The sequence below is a fragment of the Zingiber officinale genome, chromosome 6B, assembly GCF_018446385.1.
Source record: "Zingiber officinale cultivar Zhangliang chromosome 6B, Zo_v1.1, whole genome shotgun sequence".
Classification (NCBI taxonomy): Eukaryota; Viridiplantae; Streptophyta; class Magnoliopsida; order Zingiberales; family Zingiberaceae; genus Zingiber; species Zingiber officinale.
Window position 1 is genome coordinate 137257994 of NC_055996.1, and position 16484 is coordinate 137274477.

Sequence of the window (16484 nt, forward strand, 5' to 3'; positions counted from 1 at the left end):
GATCTGACCGTAATTAAGGGTGGTCTATCCCTTGCTCTACTTTTTTTAATCAAAAGATCTACTCCTCCCAAGGACATATAATAATACACACAAAAAAAACCAAAATGTATAAAAATAAATTTTTTAATTAATATTGTCTTTAAATTTTGCTCCTACTTATTTGAAGATGTACGTATTATTTTTTACCATAAATAAACATATGGCATATAACGAGTGTCATATATTAAAAAGTATATAAAATAAAAAAAAATTTGATTAAAAAAATAATAAATAAAATTGATTAAAAAATACTAAATAAAAATTAAATAAAATTGAAAACAAAAAATTACAAGTAAAAGAGTTCAAATAACTTGTTATTAAGGAAGATAGGTAAAAAGGACATTTCAAAAGGAGACAAAAGGGTGTGTGTGTAAGCTTACGGTGTTGTTCTGCCAATTATTAACCATAAATTTGTAGACCAACAAATTTTTTTTCCACCCAAATCGCTGCTCTTGTTTCCTCCTCGTCCAGTCCGATCTGTGGCCGTGGTGTTTGAATTTTCATTCCTTCCCGTCTTTCTAGGGTTTCGCTTGTGATCGGAGCAGGATGATGTCCAGATCGTACTCCAATCTGCTCGATCTGGCGTCGGGGAACTTTGCGGCTCTGAGTCTGGGTGGCCGAGGAGGAGGAGGAGGAGGAGGGTTGCGGCGGATGCCGCGGGTGATGACGGTGCCGGGGACACTGGCGGACCTGCAGGAGGAGGAGCGGGCGAGCAGTGTGGCGTCGGCTTCCTTTCTCCTCCTCCTCCGGCGGCGGTCGCTACGACCGCGGCTTGTGGGAGGCCTACGTCCTCGCCAACAAGCTCTTCTCCGAGAGGGTCGTTGAGGTGATCAACCCGGAGGAAGACTACGTGTGGATCCACGACTACCATCTTATGGCCCTCCCCACATTCCTACGCCGCCACTTCAACCGCCTCCGATTGGGATTCTTCCTCCACGTACCTTTCCCCTCCTCAGAGATCTACCGCACTCTTCCATTCCGTGAAGAGATTCTAAAAGCCCTCCTCAACTGCGACATTATCGGCTTCCACACCTTCGATTATGCCCGTCACTTCCTCTCCTGCTGCAGCCGCATACTCGGCATCGAGTACCAATCCAAGCGCGGCTACATCGGCCTCGACTACTTTGGCCGCACCATCGGGATCAAAATAATGCCTGTTGGCATTCACATGGGCCAGCTCCAGTCCGTTCTCCACCTCCCCGACAAGGAGTGGCGGGTCGACGATCTCCGCCAGCAGTCTGACGGAAAGACCGTGCTCCTTGGCGTCGATGACATGGACATTTTCAAAGGAATCAACCTCAAGCTGCTAGCTTTTGAACACATGCTTAAGATTCACCACAAGTGGCAGGGGAGAGCTGTTCTTGTTCAGATTGCCAATCCGGCCAGGGCGCAAGGAAAGGATCTGAAGGAAATACAAGATGAGATTCAGGAGAGCTGGCAAAGGATCAACAGGACCTTCGGGCACGAAGGGTACAGCCCGGTGGATTAACAGGACCTTTGGATTATGATGGAACATTGGTGCCACAAACATCCATTAACAAATTCTGCAGATTCAGAGGCTAAAAGCCCAGCAAAGAGCATGCTGGTTGTCTCAGAGTTCATTGGCTGCTCTCCGTCCCTTAGCGGTGCGATTCGGATCAATCCGTGGAATATAGAGACCACAGGAGAAGCTTTGAATGAGGCAATCTCTCGAGTTTTTTCATGCATCTAAAAATTGCAATTAAGTCCAGTTTTAATAAATTACCGAATGAATTATTTTTTTCATGGACTAAGGTTGAACTAATATGCGAATATTGGAAAAATTTTATACCAAAGGGTATAAATTAAGTTATCTAATACCAACTAAAATACAGACATTTAATCCAACGTAATTCCGCACGGCAAAGGACAAATTCCCTTATGGCGCAGGAAACAGAGCGGAGGCCAACCATTGCCATCCTGACACCGGGGCCCACACACAGACACGCCCTTTCTATCTCTCTCTAAAATGAGGGTCCCACGACGGAGCTGGCTAGGACACTACAGCGCTGCGGATAACAGACGTAAATTGCTTCAACCATCCCTCTGGCACATTCATCTCTCTGGTTTGATTGTATTCACATTTATACCCTTTTATGCTTTATTTGTTATTTATTATTTTTTTAATTAGTTTTATTTTTTTTGTTAACAATAAAAAAGCAAACATTTTTTTTTATTTCTGCAGCCCCAATATACAATTTTTTTGACCGGCCCTACTATTTTTTTTTTAAAAAAAACAAAACTAATAAAAAAATAAACAAAACTAAAATAAATTTTTTATGTTAACAATATTATTTTTTTTAATTGATTTTTTTGTTAACAAAAAAAACAAACAATTTTTTATTCTCGCACCCCTAATATACAATTTTTTTTTTGGCTAGGCCTAATATTTTTTTTTATTAGTTTTGTTTGTTTTAAAAAAAAAACAAAACTAATAAAAAAATAAACAAAACTGAAGTGGCCTTATTAGTTTTGTTTTTTAAAAAAAAAACAAAATCAATAAAAAAAACAAAAATAAAAACTAAATTGACCGGCCCAACAATTTTTTATTGATTTTGTTTATTTTTTTTTTGTTAATAAACAAACAAAACTAAAAAAAAAGAAATAACAAAGGGTATAAGTGTAATTTTTGGAGTAAGGCCGGGTAGAGGATGCGTGAAAGGGTGCGAAAAGCTGGCCTGGTCAAAAGCAGGTGGCAGGCGTTGTCAGTTTTACTGACATGTTATTGGCTGGTTACTTTGGGTAGGTGGGTAGGTTTCGCTTTTTAAGTAGAGGGTTAGAGAGTAGTCGTTGAGTGCAAAGTGGCGATGGAGAACGAGTGCAGATCTCGTCGCACTTAGCCGCTGCAGCAGTCAACATTGCAAACGAAGCCGCCGCCATCAACGCCGTCGCTGCCGCCGCTTCCGCCGCTGCAGCCAACGCCGCCGCCGCCAACGCCGCCGCCAATGACACCGCCGCGGCCTCCGCTCCTGCTGCCGCCGCGGCCGCCCCTCCTGCCGCCTTCCTCGTCGTCCCTCCGTTCGCCGTCAGCATTGTCTTCACCCATCCCGCAGGCCCGGCAAATGAATAGATATTAGGTGTTTTCACAAGTTTGATTCGTAAATTAAGTATGCAGTGTCAGTAGCAAATTCCAGAAAAATAAAAAATTTCTGTTGGTTAAGCCGTTAAGGATGTTCATGCTGTAGTAAGCTTTTTCTCTCATGATTCTCCTATAATTTATCAAATTCATCTAAAATATCTTGCATAATTGTTCGAGCATTTTTAGAGTCGTCACTAAATAGTTCCACAAATCTAAAATATCATACACGTATATATTTTTCTAATAAACCCGTTCAGTCCATCTGACATGTGAAGCCAACTACCGGTGATTTTGATGGTCTAACCTCCGGTTTGATTTTCAACATATTGCTTTCCACAGTCGCCGCATAATTTTAAGGGCGTAACCTAAAATTAGAGACAATAATTGATCGGATGAATCGCGTAATGCAGTTGTTGTGCCATTGAAATCAAACTAGCTGAAATCAGAGTCGAAGAACATGGCATGTGAAGACATTCAGTAGGCCATTGAGTATTACTTGGGATTGTTCTTCGATGGGGAAAGAGAGTTTTGACAGAAATTAATGGGTTTGCAGCTTCAGCATTGTAAAAAAAGAGAAGAATTTTGGAACAATATTTGTATTGAAAACTAACAAATGGAATTCTGTTCGCCATCAATTCCTTCTTTGAATTCAACAATCGCCTGATTTCTACTGACATTAGGAGCTGCGGCTGGAAGAATGAAAATTTCTATCTATAAGGTTGCACAATGCTCAAAAGACCATGCTTCTCCAACTAGAAACCAGAAAGAGATGGTAGTGCTGCCCTAGATACCAATGAAATGGTCACTCATTAATTTCCATGTAATTTACAATGTTTTCTTTGGGCTATAATATGACTTTGCGGTTCAGTAGTTTCTTCAGGAGATTGTTTGGAGATGTCTTAGGAGCCTAAAGTTCAAATGCAGTGCATGATTTTAAGATAACATATGTCATAGAGTTGGAAAGTCATGCACTCACTTGGAATCAAATCCTTCTAATTTTACCTCAAGGGGAGCCCTGTTCACAATATGCACATTGAAGTTGATTCCAACAGCCACTTGGCTAAGCACAACCCTTTCAAAAGTCCTGCAGATTAAACCACACACTATTGGAGTGATGGTATATTGATATGGCCATGAAAGTCATTGTTAAAAAAATGAAGCAAGCATCATAACAAAGGCAAGGGACAAAATCTTTACAAGTCAATGACCCAGCAACATGCAACTTGTGAGAGAATCTTGCATAATTGTTTACCAGCATTGTCACTGCAATGTTGTCTCCAAATATCACAATCAAATACCTTAAAGACTTTAAAGTACATTCACTTATTTCCACATAATACATAGTATAGATCTGTTTACATTCACTGTTCTAGCACTGACTGAGGACAGAAACCACAGACACAACAAGTTGCAGCATTGCATTCTATTGTGGCCATCAAAAACACAAAACAGTAAGAGAGAAGTCACAGTTCTCTCCATGTACTTTAAGAACCAAAAGTTCCAATGTTACTTTGCTTTGGAAGATGTATCAGATCACTGCAACTGCTACCTACTTTGACGAAATGCAACTTCTTGAGATGTCTCAAATATGTATTGTATCCGTAGGAGTCGTTGATGGGCACGTGCAGGACAGCGACGAAGATTATGGAAGGAAATCGGGACCAACTTCAAGGGCTTCTGTTTTGAGGTAGGAATGCTGGATGGAAGTGGCAAGGGAGATGAGCATTGTTATGCAGAGGGGTTTCAGCTGCAGGGACTGCATTTCCGATACAAAATCATCTTCGTGGATCATAACTGCTTGAGCCCCATCATTACTATTTGAGCGATTGTTGTCACATAAAAAGTAATATTCATCTTTCCACGTGTCTCCCTAAGATAAGATGAACAAGGAGGAATAAGATATAGAATATGAAATCCTTTGCAAGTAAAAAAAGGTGAAACCGTCATCTCGACGGCCCCACCGTCTAGAAGGGAGGTAAATTACAGGGGGCTTTGCCCGGCAACAGCAGTTCATGCAAGGAGGGGTTGAGGCAAGCGGAGCATTCCACGCCTGCTGATAATCAACCCTAGACCTATTGGCAACAACACCCTTGCATGAACCAACTGCACCAGCATGAAATCCTTGAATTGGCTGGCAGTGGTTAATTAAAAAGAATAAGTGCACATGCATCTCACAACAAAGAGATTACAGGTGGTCAACTAGAATAAAGATGGTAATGACGATAGATGGAACTGAGAAAGATCCTTCTACTATTCACTCAAAAAAGATCCATCTTCCTTGACTAGACTGTAAAGCTAATATAAATCAAAATGGACAGAACAATACAATCATTCAGATGGTGCTATGATAAGATATAATTCACACAAGAGAGCCAAATCAAAAGCTGAATCAGAAACATAAAAAAGAAATACAAAATGTGTGCCAAGGTTCCCCTAATCAACAATTAGCATCCAAAAATATACCACCAAATAGAATTTAATGCACAATTTTATAACTCCAAGCACATTTCTCAACTAACATTAGAAAATGAATCTTTTAGCAAGAAATATGATGGATTGATCATAATGAATCTCTGTGTTCATAACATTACCTCAGGTGACAACCTTGAGATACCAGCCATCAGCTGTGATACAACAATAGAAGCACCTTTCCCTTTCATGCTCAGAACTTGCTATATTGATTGGAATGAGCAATTATGAGAAGCTAAACTAGTTCGAAAAAATCATTTCCCTATGATTGGTATTGTCAGTGTGATGCTAGGACGACTTTTGTGGCACTTAAGACATAACTTGAAGAGAGGCCTTCACAAAATTACAGGGTAAAAAGCATCATTGAAGTTTCAAAATCACCTCTTGAAGATCGACTCTCAGAAAATACATCCACAGATAACTTGGAGATCCAGAAAGATGATGTTTCATCTCATGATTGCTCCACAAGCTCAGAGAAGTAGATGTAGCCAAAACAGGTGTTTTAAAAGAAGTGGTAGTCTGGCTTTCATCCATGTGCATCTGAGATAATTTATTTAGGTATTTGTAAGGAAGTGTGCTAATATCTCTGGTGGAGTTGGTTGGGCATCTGCATTCATCTTGGCTGCAGACATCACTCAAGAACTTGTGCTTGTGAAATCAAATTCATTTGAGCAACTAAAAGAAGTAAATAGTACTAGAAATTGGCAGAGTTAGTAAAGATACACATCAGCTAGATCTAGTTTAACACGTGTATGAGACAGCAGAATGAGAACACAGGAGTTGGTGATAAAGCAGGTAAAAGTTGTTGAGATGTTGTAGGCTTGACATTAATATTTGGTACATCTGTTAATTAAGGGTACCAAATCTTGCAGATTCTGTTAACACCTTCAAGAGCTTCTCAAATCCAATGATGACAACGGAAAAGTTTGGAAATGTCAACAACATTATCACACATATCAAAGGACTTTGATGATTGTTCCAAAAAACATAAAGTAGATATTTTCCAATGAAGTAGGCATATCTATTTTGTTCCTTGCAAGTTCTGCTAATGTTATTTTCTACTCAGTGCATCATGTCCACCTCACTATTCGGGTAAAGAAAGAGAGGATGTTCTGGTTGCATCAATTAACAGCTACATCACAAACAAAATTGTGGTTGCATGCCAGCTAAATTGGGTAAGCAAGCTCCTTTACATCAAGTTTTGGTTTGAGTAATTGTGAGATCCAGAAAGGTGAAATTTAATAATCAAACAGACTAACTGTGAAGTCTGCTTCCTTTAGTAAATAGATGAGGTATAACATATGAAAACCTTCAGTTTAACAAAAGAAAAGAACTAAAGAACCTAAACTTCACAAATTATGATTCTTAAACAGCAGTTATTGGAAAATCAAAATGATATCATCAGATTACTGTGGTCTAAAAAAATCTCTCTCTCTTTTTTTTTCTGTACTAACTATAAAATATAAGTTTTCAAGTACTAAATCACACACACGCACACATATCTTTCTGCTGATCTTTATCTTAGCTGCAACATATATAATATTTTTTATTCCATGCCTTCTTGCATGGTTACAGTTTGATGAGTATCAAAAGAGTGCTGATAGACACAGGCATTATGCCAAATCACCTATATGTTGTTGCTGGGAAGCCTTGTTGACACGAATGATACAGTCCGTACATAAAGAAAGTGCATCAACATGAACCACCATATATAATCTGTCTATAAAACAATATTGCAGGATATAGTGTGACAATGGAAGTAGACACCTACCCAATAAAAAGCTCAGAAAGGCTACATTAGCAACAAACACATCTTGGGACTGATCAAGTACCCTTGACCAGTTGTTCAGTAGCATCAACAAGAATAGTCATCTTGTAAATGTGCTACAAGAAACACAATGCCAAATTAGAATTACTTTATGTCTACATTAGAATTTATTTGTGCATTTCTTATAACACTTATTTGAGATTCTGCAAAAGATTCCTAATGATAAGACCAATGTTAGGTAAATAAATCTGCAACATAAAACTCTCAATAAGAAAAACATGGTTTGAGATTCAACTTCACCAACTATTTCTTGCATGATTTGAAGTTCAAGCAAACAATTGATTTATAACTTATCCTAATAAAAGTTAGTTGGGGCACACCCCTAATTTAGTTGCACTTTTGAGGAGGGTACGCTAATTGAGGAAATCTATAATACCCCAATGAATCTATTAAAATTCTCTTGGGTATAAGCATTTAAAGTCAATTGTTTGCCTACCACACTAATGGGTCAATTATCACATTTGGTTCATTTAGAATTTACTAATTTAGAGTAGTCTAGGGCTTGTTGATGTTGATATAACGTATGATGGATCCTTCATGCCTCATATATGGCTAATTAAGAATTATTCTAGGTTAGTTAGACTTGGGCCTTGAGAAAGGTATCAAGCCTTAAAATGGGAGAGATTTTGAATCTTAATTTAGTTTCAATTAAAGGCTATAAGCTGATTAAGGGAATTCTTTAGGCAAGATGAGTCTTCAATAAATAAATAGCATGACTGTTTTCACATAATTTGAGCTAGACCTACCAAGGAATGGTCAATTATAGCATCAGGACAATTGACTCAGTATCAAATTTAACATCAACAATCAACTAAAACAAATAGCATATGATATAAGCATCCTTCCGAGAATGTGATTTCGAAGAATAGACAAAGAAAAAAAAGTATGCAAAGTTTGTCTAATCCAAATGTCTGGTTTTCCAACCTAGGCCTGCATAACCATCCTGTTTCCATTTCCTTATTCTTACCCATTTTTAGATCAGCAACGAAATTGTTAACTGTAACAGATTAGAGAACATTGCAGCCAAGAAGTTTCCCAGACCACATTTGCCCTTAGTTTAACCCTTTCCGTTTCATCGACTCATGTGCAATATTACGAAACATCAGCAAGTACTCGTTAGTCAAAGGGACCGTGTATGCAAAGTAATACGACTAAGAGAAGTCAAAATACCAGAAAATAAAGCACACAAGGCGGATCATATGGTATTCACCAATGAAGCCTTCGCATTCGTCTTCTACTCCGGCCCCGGAATCCTCGCAGATGACGGTGCCGTAATGAGAGTACCCGAAGGAAAAACTGAAGCATCATGCACCATCTACCTCATACGCAGGAAATCGTGGGGAAGACCAGATGGCCACTTCCAGCGGAGGAGCCATGGCGGCTGTCCGGCGATGGATGATGGCGAATCGGCGATTCGAACGTGATCGTTGGAGTGGAACGGCTCGAGACTAGCAGAATCAAAAGGTCTTGAAGCACTGCCTTGTCGGGCTGTCGTCTGTTATGAGTTTATGGGCTTCAAAAGGCCCAAATCGTCTTTCACAACTTGACGTGTAGGAGCCCGAGATAAGTTTGTGACTTCATAACCCTTTATCCTTTCCGCAGGTAATGCGGTATTGCGGTGCGGTGATTCCACTGGACGAGGTTTCGACTTCGAGCCCAAGGGTTTATAGATTCCGACGAAAGGAAGCCGGTGAGTTTGCTTCTGCCGACGGATTTACATCCAGAAATTTCGTGCTTTTCTCAAGGAACATGAAACCGATTCTTTAGCTCAAATTTATATATATAATGTTCCTATTTTCCTCCGATTTACTTAGCGTTTTCGTTGAAACTGGAATTTTTATCGAAGCATATACTCTGTTACTGCTATTCCTGGAATGCCGGGCGCATTTGGTTGCTTGCCGAGCCAGATTTCTTCGACTACCAACGTGCATGATGGCACACCTGCGCGTCGTAAGAAGGATCAGAGTCAATTTTATTTTGTAAGATTTCGCCTTCCACCAGCAAGGAAGCTTAGGTCTTATGCAAAACTGAATTTTGAGGTTAAAGCTGTGCCTGTTAAATCAGAAGCGAGGAAATCATCAAAGTCGGTTTCATATGGAGGCTGCATCCCGTCGATGTTGCTAGCACTGGAAACTTGTGAAGATCTGGATGAGGCTTTGAAGCCATGGGAAGAGAATCTTAACAGCAAGGAGAGGACCATCATCCTAAAAGAGCAAACAGATTGGAAGAGGGCTCTAGAAATCTTTAACTGGTTCAAGAGAAAGGGCTGCTACGAACTGAATGTGATTCACTACAATGTTATGCTAAGGATCCTTGGGCAAGCACAAAACTGGGATCTCATTGCGTCATTATGGAGGGAGATGCAGGCAAATAGAATAACTCCCACAAATTCAACGTACGGTACATTAATCAACGCTTACTGCAAAGGTGGCTTGAGCAAGGAAGCGCTTGTTTGGTTGAGCGATCTATACAAGCAAGGAATGGAACCAGATGAAGTGACAATGGGAGTTGTTCTTCAGACATATAAGAAGGCTGGTAGCTTTCAAAACGTGGAGCAATTTTTCAAAAGGTGGTCATCTGATGTTTTTGATGATTGTGAATCTCAAAAGTGTTACAGCTTATACACGTACAATACATTGATTGATACTTATGGTAAATCAGGGCAGTTTGAGAAAGCTTCAAGAACTTTTGCACAAATGTTAAGGGAAGGTATTGTTCCAGACATAGTTACATTCAATACAATGATTCATATGTATGGCAATAATGGTCTGTTAGAAGAGGTTTCTGCATTGATGATGATAATGGATGAATACCAATGTGCTGCTGATACAAGAACATATAACATACTTATCTCCATTCATCTAAAGATCAATGACCTCAGCATAGCAGCTGGTTACTTTTCTAAGTTGAAATTGGCCGGTCTAGAACCAGATGTTGTCAGTTATCGCACTCTTTTATATGCATATTCTATAAGAAACATGGTTGGGGAAGCTGAAGCTCTTATTGTGGAGATGGAATCTCAAGGCCTTGAGATTGATGAGTATACACAATCAGCTTTGACTAGGATGTACACAAATGTAGGAATGATGGATAAATCTTGGTCTTGGTTTGAAAAATTCAGCGATAAAATGAATCCAGAATGGTTTGCTTCCAATATCGATGCTTTTGGAGAGCAAGGACACGTTTTTCTTGCCGAGAAAGCTTTTGCTTGTTGCTTATCCAGGCAAAAGTTGAGTGTTCTCACGTTCAATGTTATGATAAAAGCGTATGGAACACAAAGGAACTATACCAAGGCTTGTGAGTTGTTTGATGACATGATAGAGTATGGTATTCATCCTGACAAGTGCACATACAGTTCTCTAATACATATTTTATTGTCTGCTGATCTACCTCATAAAGCAGTATGCTATTTACGAAAAATGCAAGAGGGTGGCTTTGTTAGTGACTGCATTCCTTATTCAGCGGTGATGACTAGTTTTGTCAAGCTTGGTGAAATACAAATTGCAGAAGATATATTTAAAGAAATGGTGAGCTTTGGATTTCAACCCGATGTTGTTGCTTATTCCATTCTAATAAATGCATTCACTGAAGTTGGAAATGTTTCCAATGCTTTGAAGTATGTTGATGCAATGAAGAGGGCTGGAGTTGTTCTGAACCCAGTAATTTGCAACTTGTTAATCAAATTTTATGCAAAAAATGGATATTTGAGAGAAGCACAAGAAGTATATGAACTAATAAAAGTTTCTGAGAATGGTCCAGACATTTATGCTTCAAATTGCATGATTAGTCTTTATTCTGAGAATACTATGCTGAATGAGGCAGAAGCTATCTTTTGCGATTTGAAAAACAGTGGAAAGGCAAATGAGTTCTCTTATGGGACTATGCTGTGTTTGTACAAAAAACTGGGTCATCTTTGGGAAGCTGATCTCATTGCGCAAGATATGCAAGCCTTGAAATTGCTATCCAGCACAGTCAGTTGCAACAGTTTAATTGCATTATATGCAACTAATGGGAGAATGAAGCAGGCTGTAGAGATATTCCATTACATGTTGACCACTGGGATACAACCTGATGAGTCTACATTCAAGACATTTGGGCATGCTTTGCTTAAATATGGAGTTTCCAAAGAAGCTGTAAATCGACTAGAATCAATGAAAGCAGAAAAGTCCAGAGTTGGCTTGGATGCATGGATTGATGCCTTATGCTCGATCTTCAGGCTGGATTCTGTGGACCTAAAGCAGGCAAGTAGAAATATGAATTGCTATATTAAAAACCTTAAATTGTAAGCATGTGCAGTGTGCAGTCATGAGTGTGATCCATTGAAGGAAGAAGGAACCGTGGGCAACTTCAATGATGTTGGCTATGTATAATTATAGAACCTTGATTCAGAAGCTTTGACATCAGAATCTAGCCTGCAATGGATGGCTTCCATTTATTCTGGAGGCCTAGGCCTTTCTTGTCTCAGGGGTGAGTCTTTATCGTTCTGAATAATCGATAAGCATGATGCAGATAGATTTTAATATTGTCATGATTTAGGATTGGCGTTATGTAGTTTATTTTCTATGCTTTCTGTTGTTTGGAAAAGGCAATTAATACTCTATGTAGTTCGCCAAACTTTGCAATTAATCCCTTATTTTTGTAGTCCAGCGTCCAATATTGTCAATGTTAAATAACTTGAAGGATGAGAGCTTGGAACTCGACGCCGATGGACTAATCTTCACTCTGAAAAATCTACGCTGACAGGATGCGGAAGAAATCTTTTACAATTTGAAACATGGTGGAAAGGCAAATGAGTTCTTGAGTTTCCACAAGCAATTTGGTCTTCTTCAACCAGACATCATTGCTTCAACAATGCAAATATTTCAGACTGCAAACCACAGCACCGTGAGATGTTTAGTTTCTGGAACAGTGAAGCAAGCAAGTTATACCGCACGTGATTTATCTCCTTTCACAATCTGGGGGCATCTAGGACGATATTTTGGTACAATTAAGAGGAAGGCTTTTTCATGAATAAATTTGCTTGCTTTCGGAGGTCTTGTCGATCTAATTGTTCTATACTGCAAAGTGCTGTTGGTGCAATTTGAGGGCTTGCAATAATCTATGTTTTTGTATGTACTTGGAATGTGAGCTTCAAAAATAGATATAGTTGGTTGTTTCAAGGAATCAATCAAAGCTAAAGAAAAGAAGATAAAAAGTCGAACGGATAGCTTGTGTACTTAAAATTCCTATCCATCATCAACAACTTGAACATTACATTTCTTTGTTGCACTTATCAGTCATGGTTCGTAGGGTCTAAGAAAGTAACTTCTTTCATCACAAAAAAGAAAGTATATATATATATATATATATCTGTTTGATGTATATTCTTGAGCGATTTTTATAGGTCTGGGTGTTCGAGTGCTCTCCCGGGTGTCTGGATTTGTAAGGATTGTCTAGAAATATATATATATATCCGTTCGATAGACATTTCTATATATAAACGATCGAATTTAAGCCTCTTTTGAACATGAGTCCTTAAAGACAGCCTATTTTAAGTAAAACGTATGATCCATTTATTTAATTGAACAGATCGGGTTAGCAAATCCAAAATCATTCATGATTTTTGACTTGTTTACGATTAATTAAATTGTCACCGCTAATCATAATAGCAACTGGATAATCAAATTCAAGTATTACTCAACCGAGCGTGGGCCCCAATTTAACGACTTGTAATTATTCTCTCCCCACTATCCGAATTGTGGCGGTTGGGCCACGGTTAAACACACTAGCAGGATCTCAATGTAGTATTTGTAATTATAGTTGGATCGGGATAATGATTTAATTATAATTAATTATAATTTTTTTCTAAATTTATTATTTTAAAATTATAGTTTAAATTAAAATGGGTGGTCGAAAGTCGTCAATAGTAGGATAGTGACTAGACAACCAGGCGTCAAGTGATGGCGCCCTTCTGATGACCTTTAGTCATCCGTTCCGACCCAAACTATAACTTGAGAACGATGAACCTAGGGAGGAATCGTAACCAATTATAATCGGATCAAGATCACAGTCCGACCATAATTATAAGTGGTCCATCTCCTGATCCACAAAAAAATAGATCAAGAGATCTAGGATCCTAAAGTTATAACAGTCGTCTTTGGTCTACTTTTTATGCATCACGAAATGATTCACAATATAATTGTAGTTGAATCGTGGTCGAGTACCAAGCTGGGGGAGCCTCCGTGTGATCTTCGGCCATCCATCTCGACTTAAATTATAATCTGGATGGAAAGATGAATCCAAAAAGAATCATAATTAATTGTGGTCACATCATGATCACGATTCAATCACAATTAGTTGTAATCCTTTTTAAAATTTATTTTTTTATTTAAATTATAATTTAAGTCGGATAACGTGCATAGACCGCTAGTAATTATGACAAAAGGCGAATACGCTCGCCTCCCGTGCCCCCGTCAATTTATCCCAGAATTAACACGAAGAAGATAAATCACGAACAACTACTAATAACGAGTCATATACATATTGCCTTTTGTTATATATAATGTACATGAATTAGTTGACCAAACAAGGTTTTGACCAAGCTATCGTTGTCCTTTATCAAATCCGAAGATGGGAGATGCCCTAAATTGTTTGTGTCGCTTTAAAGTGTTTTTCTTTTTTTTGGATAAATACATGTATTCATGAGCTGTATATTTCCTGCATTTAAAGGAGCTGTTGTGTATCTCTATCAATCGGTTGCTCTCCATTAATTGTTCACATCTTTCTCAATAAATAATATTGATCTTAAAGAATATAAATTCCAACTGCATAATTGTCGTCTAATTTATCTGTTTATTATATTTATCTATAAGATGAAATAAATTAAGCATAAAATATAATATTTATGGAGTTTTTTCATAGAAAAATAATTACCGAGGGGATTTGGCTCCGGTAGTTGCATGTTCGTCTTCCCTCCTCTGTTTCCATATCTTAAATACGCTCCCGCTCCTCATGGCCACAGCAACGCTCCACCTCCTCCTTCGTCGGCCATGGCGGACACAGTCACTCCGGCGAGCTCTGACAGTTATCTTCTTCCAAACTTCGTCCTCTCCCTCATCAATCCTAAGCGCCTCAAGCTCGGCTACCACTACTTGATATCCCACGCACTGCATTTCATCCTGCTCCCCCTCCTCGCGGCCTCAGCCGCTAGCCTCACCGGACTTACTTCCGCCGAGCTCCTCCAGATTAGGGATGCCCTCCGCCTCCACCTCGTGCCCGTCGTCACCTGCTCCTTGGCCGCTGCCTTCCTCGCGGCTCTCTACCTCATGAAACAGCCGCGTCCGGTCTACCTCCTCGACTTCGCGTGCTTCAAGCCGGCGGCGGAGCTCAAGTGCACCCGAGAATTCTTCGTGGAGCACTCCATGAGCACCGGTATCTTCACCGCCGACAACCTGGCGTTCCAGAAGCGGATCCTGGAGCGGTCCGGGCTGGGGCAGTCGACCTACTTCCCCGAGGCTATGCACAAGAAGGCTCCCAAGCCGTGCATGGCGGAGGCGAGGGAGGAGGCGGAGATGGTCATGTTCGGCGCCGTCGACGAGCTGCTGGAGAAGACCGGCGTGAATGCCAAGGACATCGACATACTAATCGTCAACTGCAGCCTCTTCAACCCCACCCCCTCCCTCTCCGCCATGATCATCGACCACTACAAGCTCCGGGCGAACATTCAAAGCTTCAACCTCGGCGGGATGGGCTGCAGCGCCTGCCTCATCTCCGTCGACCTCGCCAAGCAACTCCTCCAGGTCCCTGTCCATGAATTCACGCACTCTGTTTCATGTTATAATTTTCACGTACTCTGTTTTCGACTACTCGAGCAGGTGCATAGGAACGCGAACGCATTGCTGGTTATCACCGAGAACATCACGCTCAACTGGTACTTCGGGAACGACCGGTCGATGCTGGTGCCCAACTGCCTCTTCCGGGTGGGCTGCGCCGCCGTGATGCTGACCAACCGACGCTCCGCCCGGAGGCGGGCCAAGTACCAGCTGATCCACACGGTGCGCACCCACAAGGGCGCGGACGACCGCAGCTACGGGTGCGCGTCCCAGGAGGAGGACGGCGAGGGTAAGGTAGGGGTGTCGCTTTCCAAGGACCTGATGTCCGTCGCCGGCGAGGCGCTGAAAACCAACATCTCCACGCTGGGCCCTCTGGTGCTGCCGCTCTCCGAGCAGTTGCTCTTCTTCTTGACTCTAGCGTCGCGGAGAGTGTTCGGGTGGCGGAGCGTCCAGCCGTACATCCCCGACTTCAAGCTGGCTTTCGAGCACTTCTGCGTGCACGCCGGCGGGAGGGCGGTGCTCGACGAGGTGGAGAAGAGGTTGGGGTTGGCGGAGGCGCAAATGGAGGCGTCGCGGATGACGTTATACAGGTAGTTAGAGAACGGTCTATCTTAATATATCCACGTCATATAATTAATTATATAGTCATTTAAACAATCTAACTAACTTTATTCGTCTGATCTCATATCATATTGTTAACTGTATGAATAGATTTGGTAACACTTCTAGCAGCACGCCTTGGTATGAGCTGGCGTACACGGAGGCGAAGGGGAGGATGAGGAAGGGGGACCGGACATGGCAGATCGCGTTCGGTTCGGGGTTCAAGTGCAACAGCGCCGTGTGGCACTCGCTGCGCACCATCGACCCGAAGGAGGAGAAGAAGAACCCATGGGCCGACGAGATTCATGCTTTCCCGGTTCAAGTCCCTACAGTGGAAACCATCCATTAGATTAGAGGATGTTCATTCTTCAATTAATATCAATAACTCTAATAACTAAGTGAGGGTTGTAAAATTATGTGTAAAAATTATCATAATTATTTTTAAATTGAACGTTGTGTTTTGAAAAAAAAAAATCTTTAATAAATTGAAATTTATGGAGGAAAAAACAACGACCACAGTAGCAAATGATTAATATACTATTCACATTCCAATCAATTTGGAGAAACTTATAATTACATGTCAAATCAATATAATATTTATAAAGAATAATTAATTAGGAGTATTTATCACTATCAAAAA

General features: G+C 40.4%; 3 protein-coding genes and 1 pseudogene across 12 annotated transcripts; 3 read left to right on the plus strand and 1 right to left on the minus strand.

Moving 5' to 3' along the window:
• Nucleotides 1-706: 706 nt before the first annotated feature.
• Nucleotides 707-3127, plus strand: LOC121991631 (annotated as a pseudogene).
• Nucleotides 3128-4359: 1232 nt separating this feature from the next.
• LOC121989835 lies at nucleotides 4360-8909 on the minus strand. Of its 4 annotated transcripts, none has more exons than XM_042544123.1 (4): nucleotides 8604-8909; nucleotides 5987-6227; nucleotides 5728-5808; nucleotides 4360-5006 (listed from the first exon to the last, which is right to left on the minus strand). In XM_042544123.1, the coding sequence occupies exons 1-4, from the start codon at nucleotides 8630-8632 to the stop codon at nucleotides 4779-4781; spliced, it is 579 nt and encodes a 192-aa protein (XP_042400057.1). In that variant the 5' UTR covers nucleotides 8633-8909; the 3' UTR covers nucleotides 4360-4778. The 4 variants fall into 4 exon arrangements, 3 of the variants coding, with proteins under 3 accessions (XP_042400057.1, XP_042400059.1, XP_042400058.1); XM_042544125.1 differs by having other exon boundaries at nucleotides 7377-8909; XM_042544124.1 differs by lacking the exon at nucleotides 5728-5808.
• A 76-nt stretch (nucleotides 8910-8985) lies between these two features.
• Nucleotides 8986-12550, plus strand: LOC121989834 (pentatricopeptide repeat-containing protein At3g23020-like). Of its 7 annotated transcripts, none has more exons than XM_042544120.1 (4): nucleotides 8986-9123; nucleotides 9280-11674; nucleotides 11737-11900; nucleotides 12081-12550. In XM_042544120.1, the coding sequence occupies exons 2-3, from the start codon at nucleotides 9308-9310 to the stop codon at nucleotides 11740-11742; spliced, it is 2373 nt and encodes a 790-aa protein (XP_042400054.1). In that variant the 5' UTR covers nucleotides 8986-9123; nucleotides 9280-9307; the 3' UTR covers nucleotides 11743-11900; nucleotides 12081-12550. The 7 variants fall into 7 exon arrangements, with proteins under 7 accessions (XP_042400054.1, XP_042400055.1, XP_042400052.1 ...); XM_042544121.1 differs by having other exon boundaries at nucleotides 12114-12550; XM_042544118.1 differs by having other exon boundaries at nucleotides 9280-11900; nucleotides 12076-12550.
• A 1896-nt stretch (nucleotides 12551-14446) lies between these two features.
• On the plus strand, nucleotides 14447-16252 carry LOC121989836 (3-ketoacyl-CoA synthase 20-like). The gene is made up of 3 exons (XM_042544127.1): nucleotides 14447-15211; nucleotides 15287-15834; nucleotides 15956-16252. Exons 1-3 carry the CDS (start codon nucleotides 14462-14464, stop codon nucleotides 16191-16193), a joined length of 1536 nt encoding a protein of 511 aa, XP_042400061.1. The 5' UTR covers nucleotides 14447-14461; the 3' UTR covers nucleotides 16194-16252.
• Nucleotides 16253-16484: the final 232 nt, after the last annotated feature.

What these genes read in the sequence shown, in the direction of transcription:
- LOC121989835 (XM_042544123.1), bottom strand. Translation starts at nt 8,632, where the DNA reads ATGATCCGCCTTGTGTGCTTTATTTTCTG. An exon ending in CTTGTGTGCTTTATTTTCTG is followed by an intron (nt 6,228 to 8,603) that starts GTATTTTGACTT and finishes TGATGTCTGCAG; the next exon opens with CCAAGATGAATGCAGATGCC. An exon ending in TCTCAAGGTTGTCACCTGAG is followed by an intron (nt 5,007 to 5,727) that starts GTAATGTTATGA and finishes ATCTTATCTTAG; the next exon opens with GGAGACACGTGGAAAGATGA.
- LOC121989834 (XM_042544118.1), top strand. Translation starts at nt 9,308, where the DNA reads ATGCCGGGCGCATTTGGTTGCTTGCCGAGCCAGATTTCTTCGACTACC.
- LOC121989836 (XM_042544127.1), top strand. Translation starts at nt 14,462, where the DNA reads ATGGCGGACACAGTCACTCCGGCGAGCTCTGACAGTTATCTTCTTCCA. An exon ending in TCGCCAAGCAACTCCTCCAG is followed by an intron (nt 15,212 to 15,286) that starts GTCCCTGTCCAT and finishes CTACTCGAGCAG; the next exon opens with GTGCATAGGAACGCGAACGC. An exon ending in TCGCGGATGACGTTATACAG is followed by an intron (nt 15,835 to 15,955) that starts GTAGTTAGAGAA and finishes CTGTATGAATAG; the next exon opens with ATTTGGTAACACTTCTAGCA.